Here is an 18,132-nt window from a genome sequence, read left to right on the forward strand (position 1 = left end):
GTCTTTGAATTTGGTATTGGTGAAGAATATTGAATATACCATGGACTACCAGAAGAATGAACAAATCTATCTTGGAAGAAGTACAGCCAGAATGCTCCTTAGAAGCAAGGATGGTGACACACTAGTTCCTGGAGAAGAACATCATGTCTGGTAGAGTAGAGGGTCAGTGAAAAAGAGAAGACCCTCAATGAGATGGACTGACACAGTGACTGTATGGGCTCAAGCATAATGATTGTGAGGATAGCACAGGACTGGGCAGTGTTTCATTCTGTTGTACACAGGGTCGCTATGAGTAGGAACCGACTCGACAGCACCTAACATGCAAATGCTGCTATATTTCTATAACTTAATCTGTTGAAAAAAAGAAACAATACTTTTTCATACAGCAAGAAAAAATGAAAATAAATGAACAAAGTGTTAAATTTGAACCAAGTGTTTCTAGGTGTAATCTGTTCACTATTCAAATGTAAAGCAAGGTTTTTAGAAAACTGAAAAAAAAAACATTAATGAAGCCATTAGCAAGGACACTATATAAAGCATTAATTATGCAAATTCCCATTAGTACTGCTCTTTTCTTTAATGAACAATCTGTTTTGGCAATTTTATGTAAATGAGAACAGAACATATTTATAACACTCCTGTGCTTCACAGCATTAAACAGAGTGGTCATTAAAACAAAACTAGAAACAGCCAATGTAAAAAAAAGATTTACGAACACTAAGAATAAAAAAGTAAACAAACCTCTCAACTTTTTGACACAAAGACCTAAGTAGAATAATTTACTGAATGTACACACACATAAAAGGTAGAATTTCAAGAGTATGGTAGCAACACAGCATGTTAAAGACCATTCAACAGACTCAGGTGCTAGCTTCAAAAAAGCTTCTTAAATTCTGGTTTTTAATATAAGGTTCTTGAGGAACACCTTACTGAGGGATTATCTGGCCCAGAACTTAAAGTGTTAACAGAAAGAAAGGACACATCAAGTGTCGTTTTTAAAAAAAAAAAAAAGCATTTATTATTATTCCCTCAACTTAAATCTAGATTTGTTTCATACTGACTTCATGGAACTATTTGACTTTGAGAATATGAGTGAAACAATGTTTATATCTGCATTTCATTTTTTAAAAATATGACTTTTAAGAATAAATACTCACCTTGAGTATTGCTCGGAATTTTACTCTTTCCCATACCCTCCCCCCCAAACTCCTACCTCATCACCAAACCACCACAAAAACAAAGGGAAAATTTTAAAAATAACAAAATTGGCAAATGTGAATCCATTAAAAGAAATCACTGGGAAGAAGATTTTAAATCCCATGGCTTTATAACTTTCATATAATATTTGAATTTTAAAGAGCTTCTCCAGAAACTTTTTTTAAATAAAAGTTTTATTGGAGAAAAATAGAACCACCACGTACACAGAGAAAAACAGCACAAAAATTCAACTGATACAGAACAACTGAAAGTCACAATCATCCAATATTGCTTGCAATTACTTTTCAATTTCTTAAAGAGCTCCCTTCAACTTGTTTAATAGTCTTGCCAATTTTCAGCTGAAACAGCCTCAAGTTTTCAAAAAAAAATTAAGAGCCTCAGGGAAGGGACCTGCTTTCAAGATAATGAAGGTGACATCAAGGGTCTCCTCCTAACTATTGAGTCTGGTATAATAGTCTACACATCTCAGAGACCATCAGGGTTGAGTTAGAACACTGATGTAGATGGTCCAGTACGATGGAAGGGAAAACATAACAGCTGCATTTCCTTGTCAGATGAGTTCTGATAGGGAGGAGCTGAGCAAATACAGGCAATAGTTGCTCAAAAAGAATTTGGAAGGAATTCTAAATACCACATATAGCTAGACAACAGTGTACAAGTATATGCAATTAGAGAGGAACAGGCAATTTTTTTTAATAGCTGGCCACAGGAAGTCTTTGAGAACTCAAGAAAACAATCAATGGTAGACATACAGTCAATAGTCTCCTTAGCTGAAGATTAGGACCTAGGTATTTTTCTTAATGGCTCCAAATAGGCAAGAAAATACACTGTTGCAAAAAGCATTAAAGAAGTTCTGATTTACAAAACAACCAGACAAACATTTTCTGCTTCTCCTCCAAGATCGATTCAAAGCTTCAAATCTTCAGGGAAAAACAAACAAGTGACCCTTCCCCCCAAAACAACAACAACAAACAATAAAAAACACTGATGGTAGAGAGAAGCCTTTTACACCAATTATCAATTGGAAGAACAATACTTTTGCTACTGTTAAAGTATGAACAATCCTGGGACATTCTCCTGAAAAGTAGGTGTCCACTGGCTATGAGAACTCTTGAAGCAATTTTGAATGGAAGAGGGTCATTATGACACAGAATTTGAAATCCCCAACCAGAGGGTGTGTGGGGAAAACAAGGGAAGACTTGTATATCTAGGGCTTATTTACCAACAAAGAGGAGAGTTGGGATGCTTCCAAAAAAACTTCGGTAGAGAAAATAGGAATGCTAAATCCTAGGAAGCCTGTAACAATCTATAATTGGTCCAAGTTAAGACAAAACTGTCCAAATAACGTTTAGAGTCTAAGGTAAACTGAAAAGCAGCTGATGTATTTTTGCTCCTGAATAGTTTACAAAACATGTTGAATTTGGTCTCTTTTGCAATTTTCATATTGTATTCATTTTTAATATGAAAAAAAGCGTTGGATTTCTCTATGATGTTCCTCTAGTACAAATGATCAGCAATCTTATACTCCAGCTATTTTTATAAGTACCTGTTAACCAGCACAGTAAACTCAGGTCTAAGCCATATACACACATCCCATACTCATAAATGGAAAATTTTAGGATGTGTATTTACAAGATAGTATGTAAGCAACAGTCCCTACTTGAAAACTTGTTTCCAAATAAGTTTTTTTTAAAACATCCCTTTCAATGTAACAGAACATTACCTGGTAAAATATCAATAGCTATGACAACATATTTTTCTTTTCAAGGGAAATCACAAAACAGGTGAACAACCAAGTCCAGGGTGGTTTTTCTATTTGATAAATACATCCAGAACTCTGTACAGTAAATAAAGTTTGCATGCAGTTTAAGTATCTTTAAATGACATTTTAAGCAAATAAATCTTTTGCTTCATAGTTAATGGTGTATAAGAACCCCCCCCTTTTTTTTAATAGTCATAGGGACCTCTTCCTCAGTTCCAAAGAGGAATCATGAAGACCAGGTACTTTCTTAAAGAGTTTTCTGCACATCATACTAAATAACATGCAAAGAGTTCAACAACATTCTTCTTAAAGGTAAGTATTACTCTTTAAATGGGCATGTTAACCACTGAAAAAGTCCACTCAACTATTTCCATTACACTTTCATTTGGTCATCGGTAGTATAAAAGAAGTCAAATAATATAGGATTCAACAAGTTAGTTTATCCATTGGCTACTGCATGACACCAAATGTTTCAAGGCCAACATTTTATGCAATATAGTTGTACTGGTTTGGATTTTCTTTATCTCTTTCCATGTAGTCCCTGTCAATTAAGGATTCTATTCTCTTCTTAAGATCAGCAGGCTGTAAAAGAAGACAAACTTTCAGTGCAAAGCTCATCATCATTGGGTCAATCTCATTTGCCAACATCCCATTAAAAAAAAGAAAAAACAGTTTTGGCTCACTGAATAATTTCCAGTTAACTTCAGCTTGTTTAACAATTAAACAAATGTAAAATATTATAGATCAGAAACTGTATTAGATTTAATGTATTAAATCGCCTTAATTTTTTAAAGAGAAAAGTGTAATGAAAATAAACCAAGAAAAGCTTTTATACTATATACAAAACATGTATTATACTATACCATCCTTGTCATATTGTGATATAATACTTTCTATTATTTTTCTGTTGTAAAGGGGTTTTCTCAGAACCAGTTACTCTCTACAGAGTTCAGTAAAAAAGACTAACTTATAATTTCACAGGGAGAACATATTATAGTTTACAGAAACAGAATGCTACCAAGTTTTGACAAGATAGTTTGAGAAGATAAGCAGATCTTTACCTTGGGCAAAAGTCAGTTCTCAAAGTTAGGTTGCAATTTTGTAAGTTAAATAAAAAATGTACTGGGGAAATCACTATTTAAAAGAACATTACAACAAATGTTTGTAGTATTCTTTTAAACAGTGAAGTATCATCTCAACTTCAGAGCTTCATATTTCAGGTTTAAAGTAAGATTTAAGTGTTTCCTATTATAAATGATTTGGATTTCTACATCCTACTTGTGGTTTAAAGATCATCAAGAAAGCTTGTAGATTATCTTCATGATCTCACATTTAGCTCTGAAATATCGGGATTCCACTATATGCCCACCATCTAGCCTATAAAAATAAAAGTCTTGCTTGTGAATAGAGTTTTTCAGAATATGTAAAATGGCTACTTGATCAAGAGGGTTTTGAAAGGAGGAAAGTAGTCTGATAGGACACTCAAAATTTCAGCCATAATTTTATCCAATAATCCTGAGCCTTGAAAATCAAACGACTTTCTATTAATCATGGTGAAAGATCTAGACTATTAGCACAATATTCATTATAGAAATCCCCTAACTTCCCTAACATCAGTGATCTCTCTCTGGCTGGAGGTAAAATGATTGTTAGACAGAGTATGAGGGTGAGAGTGTGGCAATGAGGCAGTACTAGGTTTGGAGAAATCCAAACCATATTAAGTTTTAGAGAAAGTCTACCTTGTATAATTAACAGCTACTGAGTACTTACTATGGACCAGGTCTAGTGCTGTTTTTTACATGCATGATCTTATTTAACCTTCACAATCCTATGAGGTAAATACTATTATTTTACCTCATTTTACAAAAGAGGAAACAAGTTCAACAAGGTAAAGTAGTTTACCTAAGTCCAAAGCTAGTAAGAACCCAAATAACCAGCAGTCTATCCATACTTTCTACTAAGTGTCTATCATCACAAGGCTTTGGGAACCTTCTAAAACTTGGAAGACAGGCCAGTGCAACATCACATTAAATTTCTTTATCATTGGGCAGTACATTGGGACATGTCTATTAACTTTTCAAAAATATATCTGATGATGGTTAGCTATCTGTATACAGTTTTTAATGAGACACACACACACACACACACACACACACAAACATATTACCTGTTGCTGTCGAGTCAATGCCGACTCATAGCGACCCTATAGAACAGAGTAGAACTGCCCCTTAGGGTTTCCAACGAGCTATTGGTGGATTTGAACTGCCAACCTTTTGGTTAGCACCCAAGTTCTTTAACCACTGTGCCACCGGGGTTCCATATATTATGTATATATAAGTAATACGTGTATATATGATTATATATTATATACATTACAATATATATTATATATATTGCATATTATTAAAGTACATACGTTGATTATATACTTAATATACAATTATGTATATATTACTTATATAAGCTAACTAAACAGAAGTCTTTACTCAATCTAAAATAACCAAATCTGTCAAATACCAAAGGGATTTCAAGGAGAAAAACACAAAGTCAAAAAAATATATAGTGAATAAACTCGAAAATTTTCAAATACTCATTTTAGCAGCTACTTTTAGGTATACTAAGAGCTTTTATAAATTGTTTTCCCTTTTTGTCATCGCCACCTGCAGATGCCAACAAAGTTTCTTTTGGAATTATATGCATGAGCATAGAAAATTAAAACTTTTGTCCCTTCAAACAGTCTTGAGGCTTTAATCTGTTTGTAAGCTTTGATTCTGAAAATCCAATATATTCTCTTTCACTCATAATAAGCTCAATATGTAAACAAAGAAGTACCTACCTTTACAGGAAATTTCAACTGGTTGTACACTTCAGAAACAAGAAGATTGTGGCTAAGTGTCTTTCTCATTTTCATAATTCGAACAATTGCAGCATCAATTTGATACTGTCTGTCTTGAAATACTCTTTCTGTAGTGCTTGCTTGTTCCTCAACCTAACAAAAAAAGTTTTAAAGTTAAGAATCGTACCTGAAGTTTAACCTCGATTATTTACAGAAATTGTGTATTTTAGGGACATGACACTACTAATGCTTTAAATATATGGAATTCTCTAAATGGGACTTGTATAAACACAAATGGCAAAAAAAAAAATCCTACAAACAAATCTTTTCTCATCTGATTATACTGTCCTATACTGATGATGATGATGCCAATGTTAACAGAAAAACACAATGTTTGAATTACTTTTCTAGAAATAGATGGTCAATAAGGAATTTACTCTGTCCTTGAAATCTTCTAAATGTGTGTGTTAGTCACAAGAGGTTGTTTGCCAGATTTCTGTATGACATTAGCTGATCTATAAAGTGACTGACACTAACTACTATAAAGTGGTTAACTCAAAATGTAGCACTAACTAGCAAGCTTATATGTTAGAGTCAAACTCTTCTGAAAATTAATTTTGAAAAAACTGATTTTATAAATATAGATTAGAAATGCTTACTACATTTGTTCAAGATGTACAGAAATGTAGATGTTCAAGAATTAGTTTACCAATCGTGATGCTAAAGTAAAAATGTTAATTTTTAATAATTAAATTAAAGAACAGTTTCGGCTTTTTCAGCCAGTTTCTTTCTGGTAAAGCACGTTATAGTAGTAAAAATACACGGTAATCTTTTAAAGGAGTATAATGCCTTTGAAGGAGCCCTAGTGGTTAAGAGTTTGGCTGCTAACCAAAAGGTCGGCAGTTCAAATCCACCAGCAGTTCTACTCTGTTGTATAGGGTCGCTACGAGTTGGAACCCACTTGATAGCACCTAACAACAACAATAATGCCTCTGATGTATAAGTGAAAAGCACAGGAACTTGTTTGAAAATACTGTCCAACATTAAAACTTTTTCTCAAGTAAATCTGCATTAAACTTGGTTGGAACTGAAGCAACTGGTTTCAGGAAATGCTGTGGTTGTTGGTTTCCTTAACAAAAGTCTGTTACAAATTCAAATGGCAAAAAACAAAAACAAAATATTCACCTTCACCATAATCAAAAGAAATACTAACTAAATCATTCAGATTTTTCACCAAGCAAGTTGGCAAAGATTTTAAAAAAGAGATAATCTTTAGCGCTGCTGAAGGCATAGTTAAGACAGGCACTCACGTGCTACTGGACAGGGTTTACATTGGTCCAACCCTTCTGGAATACAATATGGCATTATGTATTAAGACTCTTAAAACTTTCACACCACTGACCCAAAAAAATCTACTTCCATGAATTTATCATAAGGGAAGGATCAGAGAAATTAAGATTTAGGTACAAAGATGTTTCTTGCAGTTTTATTTATAATACTAAAAAAAAAATTATGACTTTAATTCTCCAACACTGGACAGTGGATGAATACATTATGACACAGCCATGTATAAAAGAATATTATGCAGTCATTTGTTATTTTTTGAAAATATTTAATAGCATGGAAAAATTCTAAAGCTTTAAGTTAAATGAAAAAGCAGGATATAAAACTATGTTGATTATCAGCTCAATCTGATAATCACCCTCCAAAAAATTCCAAAATTAAATACTGAAATAAATTAAGCCTAATATATGCATAGAAAATGTTAATGGTAGTGGTAATATTATGCATAAAAATTTTTATTATGAACACATATAATTCCAGTGTATTAAGACTGGGAGAAAGCAAAATACATACCGTTTCTTTCATCTGGATTTGATTGATCTTTATCCTGAAAAGTTTGTGTTTGAAATCATCATTACAAATGAACTTGTCACCATCTTCAATATCTTTGCCCTTTGGATTTTTCGCCAGAACTCTAGCTTTGCCACAAGCCAATGACTGCAGAGTTCTCCTTAACTCTCCATCCTCTGAAGAAGGAACAGTAGTTTAGTTGTTACTAGCTCATCAACATCAACAGCTATATTCAACCTCAATCTAACTTCCACCCCTATCGCTCCATTAAAACTGTTTCTTTTTTTCCCCAAGGTTATCAATGACTTCTTTGCCCTATCCAATTGCTTTTTTCCTAGTTGTCCTCTAAAGGATACAATCATCATTTTATGTGGATAACTGCCAAATCCTTAGAAATGACCTTTCACTTATTTCCAATCCCACACTTAAAGACCAACTGTACCTGGCTGCTTTACCATCAACTCCAGTATGTCCAAATTTTTATTCATCGTCTTTCCCATAAAACTCTGTCCTCTTCAATTGTTAGTGGTGATACTACCAACCTACTCTGGGTGAGAAACCCTGGAATCTTCTTTAACTCTTCCTGCTCCTTCATCCCCCACCTATCTAGTAGTTGCTTCGTTAGAGATGGCTCTTCTCCATTCTCAATGGCCTCACTCTAGTTTAAATCCCTATCACTTTATGCCTGAATTACCCTAATAGTTTCTGGGCTAGAATTTCTCCAACCTCCAAGCTGATCTGCATACTGATTCCAGGTAAACTGTCCAAATAAACCACTTCCGTTATGTCACACAATTGAGACCTTATAAGGTAGGTTTCATTTGCTATATTTTCAAGATTCCATGATCAGGCTCCACCCATCTTAGTTATCTCATTTTTCATTATTCTATGCTACATTTAAATCCTTCATGATTCCTACGTCCAAGCCTTTTCTCCCAATCTTTCTCCTTGCTACTTATGCCTTCTCCCTAACCATTCATGACGGCATTCCCAATTGTGCCAGTCTACAGTGATCTCGTTTCGCCCAACTCCTAACACTTCTAGTTAGTACCACAGATTGGTACTTAATGGTTTTGAAATGATTTCAAATGTTATTTCCCTCTTTCCCCATGCATATGTTAAGAGTACTGAGGAGAGGGATTATTCCTTTGCATCCCCAAGAGCTCTTAACATAGTGGTGTGCATATAGTGGACATTTAATAATGCCTTCTAATCAGTTGATTCAACACAAACCTATTCCGGTAGCCTGCTTGATCTCTTCTAAACTGAACTCCTCTCCTTCATTAAACATTAGCAGCACCAGTGTTTGAAAAAGAGAGACCTGGAGTTCTTTTTTACCCTGTTGGAGAAATAGCAGTGTTTAGCCATCATTTTTAAAAAAAAACAAATGAAAAATAAATCAAATGAGTAATCTCTTATAGAAAAGCATTTTTCAATTAGTGGATTTAGAAACAGGGATTAACATTATCCAGAAAAGCCACCTGAGGTGGTAATACATTATGTTCAGTGCAGGGTTTAAGTGTGATCCTACCTAAAATAGGGGAAAGGATTAGGTGACCTTTTCACAGGTCCTTTTTTAAGCCTTATAATTAAAGCAGAACAACAAAGTAATGAAAATTAATAACTGAGCTCTATGTGTCATTACAGATATTTATCACAAGCAGCAAGAAATCACTATTTCAAATGCATTTTCAACTTCTTTGATGCGGATTAGTCATGAAGTGCTGCAGGAGTTTTTTGAAATTAGATATGGGCACTGTTCCCCTTAACTCCCACTCTATTCTCTCTCACCCAGCAACAAGAAAAGAAGTTTCCTGTCAAGAAGTGGCAACATAAATTCGGCATCCACAGGTACAGAAAAGGATTATTATTTTTGGTTCTGCAACAGGGTCAAATAAACTGTGGAAAACACCAAATCCTTAAAATATACTTAAAACACACACAGAACTGTGACTGTTATCATGCAGATATTTAGGATTAATTTATAAAACGGCAGCTTAAACCTTCAAGTTAAGAAGAATGATCTCAATATTAAAGATGAAAACTAAGTTTGGGAACATCTACTTACCTCTTTAAATTCTGCTTTTAGCACACAGTGTCCTAGAGTTGATTGCCACTGAAGTTTCCGGCCACTATGTTTGCCTAGGTAAAATGTCTTGAAAATCTCCTGAAGCTTTACCATCTAAAGTACATGAAACAAAGCTTTATTTAAGCTCTATATCCCAATGCCACTCTTTAAATTACCTCATGTGCACTAATTTCTGGAAATTTTTAAGACTATATCCAGTAGGTCCACTGATCACTTTGATGCAAGGTAATGATCTCCCAACCACCAAATCTAATGGCATTTATCAGTTCTTAATACTTTTTGATCCCTCTGCAACATTTAATCACCTGCTTTTGAAACACTTCACCTCCAGTGGCTTTTGCCCCTCTGTGCTATGCTGGTTCGCATATCTCACCGTTGCTTCTGCATTGGTTTCTTTCACAGGCTCCTCCTTCCTGCTAAATGTGAGCCTTTTCTAAAGTTCTGTCTAAGCCCTTTTCTTCTTCCTATTCTCTATATTCTCCCTCAACTAGCTCATCTACTAGCTAGGCTTCTCCATAGAAGACTCTCAGTACCTATCTCTCTAGCCTTACCCTCTTTTCTAGGCTTCAGTCCTGCGCTAGACATTTTCCCAGGAGTTAGGATATAGGTTTGCTCAGATACCCATCATTCAGAAATCCCACTCCCAAGTGACTCACGGGCAAGAATTTTTGAGAGCTGAGCAGAGTGATGGGTACAATCGGGGGGAAATGAAAAAAGGGTCAGGGAAATTGGCCCTGAATCCAGAAACTTGGTGTCATTAGCTATGCTTTGAACTAGACGTGGAAATATGAGAGTAAAATATTAAAATATAGTTGGCACCTGGTGTTAATGTGTTTACTGACACAAACGTTAAAAGGCACCTACTGTTTTTAAATGACAGGTAAAATAAAATGTCATATACTTTTATGCCTATAACTTAAACCGTAATCAGTAACTCTTACCTCTGGTGGTAAATGGACTTCCATAGGTACATATGTTGGCCAATAACCCATTGTTAGGATATTCACAGTTAATTCAATATTCCCAGGTACATTTTGGTTCTGCATATACTATAAGAAAATCAACACACACTGAGATCTTATAATAAAAGTGCATACTGTTTGTCATAACAATGACCCATTTAAGAAGTTCCTCCTTATAAAAATTACATGCAAGTATTGACCATCCTTAAAACAAAAGGTAACTATTAAGAGGACTACAAATGAAGCCTGTATTAAATACACTAAAAAATTATATAGAGTAACACTTTGTTACAATGGCACACAGGGATCACATGACCTCACTATAGGTGTTATCAACTTAAATAATTTCTTACATATAGCTGGGCTGTTACGGGATCTATTCTTCATTATTCTCCCCATACCGCCTACAGTGTTCACCTTTAGAGACCCCTATATGGCTTGGAACACCTTGTAGCAACCCCCATTCCTCACCCCACCAGCCAGCCCAAGTTTCCGGTTTTTCACTTGCTCTACTGCCTGTTTGCAGGGGATAACCTGAAGTGGGGAAGGAAGAAGAGTGGGAAAGGGCAAAGCAGAAAAATTCTATTCTGTAGCTACCATAGGATTCATGAGCCTACTAACACTGATCTTTCTTGAGTCTTCCACTCTCACTTCCCACCTCAGCAATACAGTGGTAAGTCACCAGAACCCCAAGAAAAGAAAATCTAATTTGCTACCACTATTACCTATGTTCTTAAACATTTTAAAACCACTTTCCTTTTCTACATCTTCAAAACTGTGGCTCTAGCTTTTCATTCTCAATGTCCCCAAATGCCTTATACAACCACTTTATCATCTTTTCCTCCCTCCTCACTGCTACCTTTGAACATGCAAATCACCAACAATGATCAGATGCTGGAGAAAGTCCTGTTCCCACTACCTAGCTACAGCTTTACTAGTACTGACTTCAGTTCAATACATCTTATTTTTATTTTTTATGTTATTTTTGGTGTTCATTAACAAGTAATCCTGAAGTCAAATCTACTTACATTCCATTGGTCTTTTTTTTTTCCTCTACTGTGAATATCATCTAAGTTGTTATGAAGTATTTACAACAAATACATGTTTCTATTTATCCTCTTCAGTACAAACCACAGCAATAAGTTAATATATTTAAGCTCAAGGAATTAAGTAAGAGTTTAACTCACTTTTACCTGTTTGAACTGAATCATGATGTCTTTAGAAAGTTCCATGTCTTTAAACATTCCTTCAAGTTTGCTGGTGAAAGCAGCTCCGCACTCTATTAAAGATGTTTGTACATTTATAATATTTTAAAGTGGTAAAAAAAAAGAATTTAAAATTGAAAACATGAAAAGTTAAACTTACTTTAGTATAAAATATGATCTGTAACTATTCATAAGAATAAAAAGAAATTCTTACCCCAAAGTGTATGCCCCACTAATTCAGAGTCAAATTCTTTAATCCTGTAGTAACCTTATATACTATTTAGGCATAAGATAAATGGGAAACTTTTACACAAATTTAAAAAAAAAGAACAATACAAAACACACAACAGCTCTGGATATGTACAATAGGTTGGAAACCTCATGAGCTTGCTCTAAGCTTTCATCACAGAATGACTGACAAAAGAGGCAGTCAGTTGAGTTTAAAAATTAAGCTAACATTTTCCCTCAGACATCTAAGAAAAGAAACAGAAAGAATGGGAAACATACCATGTTTAAGCTTGGACAGCATTGATTTTTCAGCATCTACAGACGCACTCTTCCCAACCAGCAGGCGCTTGGCTAAATCTTTCTTATAAAAGGCCTCAAAAACATCCTTGCCTATGTTAAATAATAAAACACAACTCTCATAATATTTCAACAAAATTGCCTGAAAGTGCTTAATAAACCACACCATTACTCCGAGTTATTCTACTTTACATATTTTATCCAAGTTTGTTAAATGCAAGAAACATAAGAGGTAGATTTTTGGGTCAGACATTTCAAAAGTTCTTTATTGTGAAGAATCAAGACTACATTAACTTTTCTTTAGAAAAGCTTTATCTGACTGGTATCTTTAGTACCAACACTCTAGAGATTAAATCAAGTAGCAAAAATCAAGCCTCTTTATGGTAAAGTCAAAGCACAAGGAAATTAAGTAACAATCCTCTCAAGTATCCCCAGTGAGTTAAATGCTAGGAATAAAATACAGTTTTAAATCTCTAACCTCCAAACAAATACTCCCTTCAGGTTGAACACACTTGCTAGTTTCCCCCAAGTGTTTCATTTTAAAGGACAAATATTAAAACAGTAACAAATACTTACCATAGATAAATCTAAATATGATCATAATTTTATCCAACATTTTTTCAAGTTCTTCATCTGTAGCTTCTTTGTTGCCTGCACGAAGCTTTGAATCTACATACTTAGCTAAAATGGGGGAAAATTTGTTGTTTAATGATCATGGGTACCCATGATGTACTTATACATACCCAAACAGGAGTATAATATATTCAATTTTTCAACGCTTAAGAGGTATATATGTATTTTTTAAAATCTCCAAACTCGGAGATCAAGTGACTTGTTCAATGTCACAGAGCTAATAAATACCAGAGCCTGAGCTCAAAACCAAGTCTTCTGACTCCAGATCTAATATACTTTCCACTATATACTGCTGCGTCTTACAAACTGAGTATGAATACCCTCGGGGAGCGGGATGGGGAGATACAGCCCTGTACTGTAGTATTCAAAGCCACTGAAAAACATGATGCATCTTCCTGGACTGTCCATTTTATGCTGATGGTAAGCAATCTTAAATGTTACTTTGCTATTAAAATAAACCAAATACATTATAGAGTAGAAGGCAAAGTTTGCAAGAACTTTTAGAATAAATATTACGCTTCAAAGAAATTTCATCCTTGTGGGAGAGGACCCTAGACATTCTCAGAGTACCTCCTCTGACATTAACAGGTGCCTGGGTGGGAAAATCTGAGAAGCACTGTAGTATACTACACACTTACATAAAATGGGCCCATACTATTAGGTTCATTTTCCTCCTGAATTTTTATCTTTCTAGTTGCAACTCTAAATTCTTGCTGTCCCTCTTGTAGCCTTAAGTGTTTACTTCTAGAAATAACACCCGGCCTCACCTCTAAATTGTTGGAGGCTTAAAAAAATTCGTGTTTATTATAAATAAAAGTAAATAGGATCCAATGTACTGTCTTACAAAGAAAAAACAGGTTTAACATGTAGGCTTTGAGATGTTCTTTAGCTGAAGAACTTTACTCTTTACATCCAGGTTCTTAGAAATATTCTTCAGACTTGACATTACCAGCTAAGTAATCCCAAATAAATGAGCCATTAGTATACTATAACCTTATCAAAATTTCAGATTAACTGAGATTTTATGAATAAAAGGAAAACATTAAAGAGATGAAAAATGGACTAGAAAAATACCTATAAGTTCAGCAGGTTTGTTCGGTCTTTTGTTAATGAATGTTTCAAATGCTTCTTTCATGGCATTAATAAATTTTTCATTCTTCAGAAAACAGACATCAATTATATGGTCAACCTTATCTTTAAAATCCAGCAATTCTTGAACCATGGTTTTATCTTTTTCAGGATTAATTACAATAGTGCTGCCAAATGCCTAAAATACAAAAGTTACCCCTTTTTATTGGACTTATCTACCATGAGACCAATTCCAAAATCATATTTTAAGTTGTCACACTACTTAAAGGTCTTAAAAATAAAATAAAGCTGGTTTTGAAGTGACAGGAAGAAAAATAAACGAATAAAATATCCAGACCAATGCCATTCTTCTATAATCACAAAAATAATAAGGAATGACCACTGGGTATACAATATCATAATGGGGTATTATTATTATCAGCTTCTAGGTTCTTTTCCTTCTTTTTAAAAAAGTCAGCTTTGATTTTTTTTGTTTATTTGTTGTTGAGCGTATACACAGCAGAACATATCAGTTTAGCAATTCTACACGTATAATTCAGTAACACTGATTACATTCTTCAAGTTGTGCAATCATTCTCACTCTCCTTTTCTGAGTTGTTCCTCCTCCATTAACATAAACCCATTACCCGCTAAGGTTCCTATCTAATCTTTTGAGTTGCTCTTCTCAACTTAATATAGTTCTTAAAAAGAGCACACTGGTCACAGCAGAGGTCTAGGGACCGTGCTTTCAGGGGACATCTAGGTCAACTGGCATAACAAAGTTTATTAAGAAAATGTTCTGCATCCTACTTTGGTGAGTGGCGTCTGGGGTCTTAAAAGCTAGCGAGCGGCCATCTAAGATGCATCAATTGGTCCCAACCCACCTGGAGTAAAGGAGAATGAAGAACACCGAAGTCACAAGGAAAGTATTAACCCAAGAGACAGAAAGGGCCACATAAACCAGAGACTGCATCAGCCTGAGACCAGAAAAACTAGATGGTGCCTGGCTACTGCCAATGACTGCTCTGACAAGGAGCACAACAGAGTCCCTGATGCAGCAGGAGAAAAGTGGGGTGCAGAACTCCGATTCTAGTAAAAACATCATGCTTAATGGTCTGACTGAGACTGAAGGAACCCCAGAAAGCATGGCCCCCAGACTCTCTGTCAACCCAGCACTAAACCATTCCCAAGGCTAACTCTTCAGACAAATATTAGACTGGACTATGTGACATAAAATGATACTCATGAAGAGTGTGCTTCTTAGCTCAAGTAGATACACGAGACTAAATGGGCAGCTCCTGTCCAGAGGTGAGATGAGAAGGCAGCCAGAGTCAGGAGCTGGTTGAACAGACACGGGAAATCAGGGGTGGAAAGGAGGAATGTGCTGTCACAGTATAAGGAGAGCAATCAGGGTCACATAACAATGTATGTACAAATTTTTGTATGAGAGACTAACCTGAATTGTAAACTTTCGCTTCAAGTACAACAATAAAATTTAAAAACAAAAAAAAGTGCACACTGCTCAAGGCAGACATTCTTTCCTAATTAAGCTAAACTAGTGTTTGGTTTTAAGAAGACTTGAGGGGATATTTCTGGTTCAAGGCGTAAAGAATACGTCAGAGCAATAGTTTCAGAGGTTCATCCAGCCTCAATGGCTCCAGAAAGTCTGGAGTTCATGGTATTTTGAAATTTTGTGCTGCATTTTCCCCCTTTTGATCAGGATTCTTCTATGGAATCTGATCAAAACGTTCAGTTATGGTAGCCAGGCACCATCCAGTTCTGGTCTCATGGCAAAGGAGGCAGTTGTTCATGGAGGCAATTAACCACACATTCCATTTCCTCCTCTCATCCCTGCTTCTCCTTCTTCCTCTGTTTCTCCAAGTGCATAGAGACCAATGGTTGTGCCTTGGATGGCTACCTGTAAGCTTTTAAGACCCCAGGCACTACACAACGATCTAGGAGGTAGAACAAAAGCACTAAACACATTCTCAGGTCAATTAATTGGGCTGTCCCGTGAAACCATGACCCTAAACCTCCAAACCAAGGAACCAAATCCCATGAGATTTTTGGTTGTACATAAAGAGCCTCAGTAGCTGCTCTTTAGTTGTTGTTGCTGTTTTAAATATATCTACCACACAACATTTGCCAATTCAACTTTTTACAGGTGTACAACTTATTGACATCAATTACATTAATCAGCTGTGTAATCCTACCCTTAATCAATGGCAATATGGCGTCAGTGTAAGATTGAAGGAGAAAAAAAATTGGGGGTCCAACAAAAATCCTCTTTCTCTTTCCATATTCAGTACTGTAAGTGCTAAGAGCTAGAAATTATGTCAGACATCAAGAAGGCAACGATTTTACTGCTGATTTGCCACACATCTATCATTCCCAGGTTGACTCTTCTCAAAATTCCCATTATTATTATTATTTTTCACTTAGATCAAAGAAGTAAGAAATGCTTACTGATATGCACTCTGGTGCACAGATTATAAGCCATGAAAGAAAAAACCACAGGTAAAACGTTAATACCTTGATGTATTCAATCCACTGTTGCAAGAGAACCTGAACTCCACCTCGAACTCTACTGAAGAGCTGATACAGGAGAGATAAATCTTGAATTCGGTTTTCATCAAGGAGGTTATTTAAACCTGAATTTTGAAACATTTTGGCATTAAAAAATAGTGAACAAAAGTGTCAGCTATTTTAATGAAATTTAAGTTAAATTATTATTGTGATACTGGTCTGAACTACGACTAGTCTATATCTGAACTGTAATGTAGAGATTTGCTTTGAATTAAACCCAAATAAACAATCACTTTTATAAGTAAAAATTAAATGCAGTTGCTTTGATTACTACAAATAATAATAATAATAATTGACCATGTAATGGCTTATATCATTTAACATGGTATATCAGATGTTCTACATTTATAAAAACTGGTTTATGTAACTATACAGTATAAATACCTCTACATGCATTAGTCATATTACACCTGGCATTAGTGTACGCAGCTATATTTCAGAATATTGGGTATGGCCTATGGTATATCAAAAGCCGTATATAAATAGGTTAAGTTAAAATGAGGTTCTAATGAATTTGATTTTAAGAATGAAATAAAATTGTAAAATTACATAAAAGTTCTAAAATATATCCATTTCATACAAAAGAAAAGATGGTTAGAGAGAAAAGACTCTTGCTACTTGTGGCACTGTCAAAGTAAAACTCAGAGTATATTCTTAGATCACTTGAGATTAGTAGAAGTGCTTAGTTTTACATGCTATGAACACAAACATACTTTAGTGCAAAAAGGAACACCTTTCCATACTGAATCCTACATATATTGAGTCAAGAATTCCCACTGTCTTTCTTTACCGGTGTTGGTAGACATCTCTCGTTTCAATCACTGTATCTTTCAGTTAAGGAATAGGCACCTTTCTGAAAGTTTACTGTGATAAACAGGGAGAAAGGGTGGTATCCATCCTCAAAAATGCAGCCACATGCTATCAGGCTTTTAAAAGGGCAATCTTTTAACAAATTTTTTAACAAATTTCCTGCTTGTTTACCACTACCATTTTAAAAATAATCTCTTATTTACAAATTGCCGATTACCTTTCTGAAGAATTGCCGTTAAGTGTTCACCTAGAAGTTGTTTTTCTACAGTAGCAATTAATGACTTCCTATGAGAAAAAAAAACTAGAATTAGTGACATTTGACTTCCCAGGAGATTCAAAGCGTCCCCTGGGAAGAAAAACAAACAGCTCATTTTAGGTTCCTTTCAATATTTCTATACTATGTATAAATTTACTGGTGCTCAGTTACTCTACTTTATGCCTAGGAGAAGGAAAACACCACATATTTCATAATTTCATTTATATCATGAAATAAGTATTTCCATGGTTTTGCTCTCATTGCTTTTTTCCAAGTTTCTCTGCTTTTAGTTGTTAATATTTAGGAAAGCAAAAAAACAAGTTTCTTC

General features: G+C 34.9%; 1 protein-coding gene across 3 annotated transcripts in view; it reads right to left on the bottom strand.

Annotated features, from left to right (window-relative positions):
* Nucleotides 1-272: 272 nt before the first annotated feature.
* The window catches only part of CUL4B (cullin 4B), a 37,218-nt gene continuing 19,358 nt past the window's right edge, over nucleotides 273-18,132 (bottom strand). The window contains exons 10-21 of one of the 3 annotated variants that reach the window (XM_004379580.3): nucleotides 17,766-17,833; nucleotides 16,685-16,803; nucleotides 14,159-14,351; nucleotides 13,028-13,132; nucleotides 12,434-12,544; nucleotides 11,915-12,000; nucleotides 10,701-10,808; nucleotides 9,739-9,852; nucleotides 8,904-9,009; nucleotides 7,674-7,846; nucleotides 5,817-5,969; nucleotides 273-3,562 (exon numbers count right to left, since the gene is read on the bottom strand). In XM_004379580.3, coding sequence (XP_004379637.2) covers nucleotides 3,467-3,562; nucleotides 5,817-5,969; nucleotides 7,674-7,846; nucleotides 8,904-9,009; nucleotides 9,739-9,852; nucleotides 10,701-10,808; nucleotides 11,915-12,000; nucleotides 12,434-12,544; nucleotides 13,028-13,132; nucleotides 14,159-14,351; nucleotides 16,685-16,803; nucleotides 17,766-17,833 — 1,432 coding nt within the window. In that variant the 3' untranslated portion in view covers nucleotides 273-3,466. Of the gene's footprint in view, nucleotides 3,563-5,816; nucleotides 5,970-7,673; nucleotides 7,847-8,903; nucleotides 9,010-9,738; nucleotides 9,853-10,700; nucleotides 10,809-11,908; nucleotides 12,001-12,433; nucleotides 12,545-13,027; nucleotides 13,133-14,158; nucleotides 14,352-16,684; nucleotides 16,804-17,765; nucleotides 17,834-18,132 lie in introns of all 3 variants that reach the window. The other 2 variants (XM_023734261.1, XM_004379581.3) reach the window with 2 other exon arrangements.

Source organism: Trichechus manatus, unplaced genomic scaffold (assembly GCF_000243295.1).
Source record: "Trichechus manatus latirostris isolate Lorelei unplaced genomic scaffold, TriManLat1.0 scaffold00066, whole genome shotgun sequence".
Taxonomy (NCBI): domain Eukaryota; kingdom Metazoa; phylum Chordata; class Mammalia; order Sirenia; family Trichechidae; genus Trichechus; species Trichechus manatus.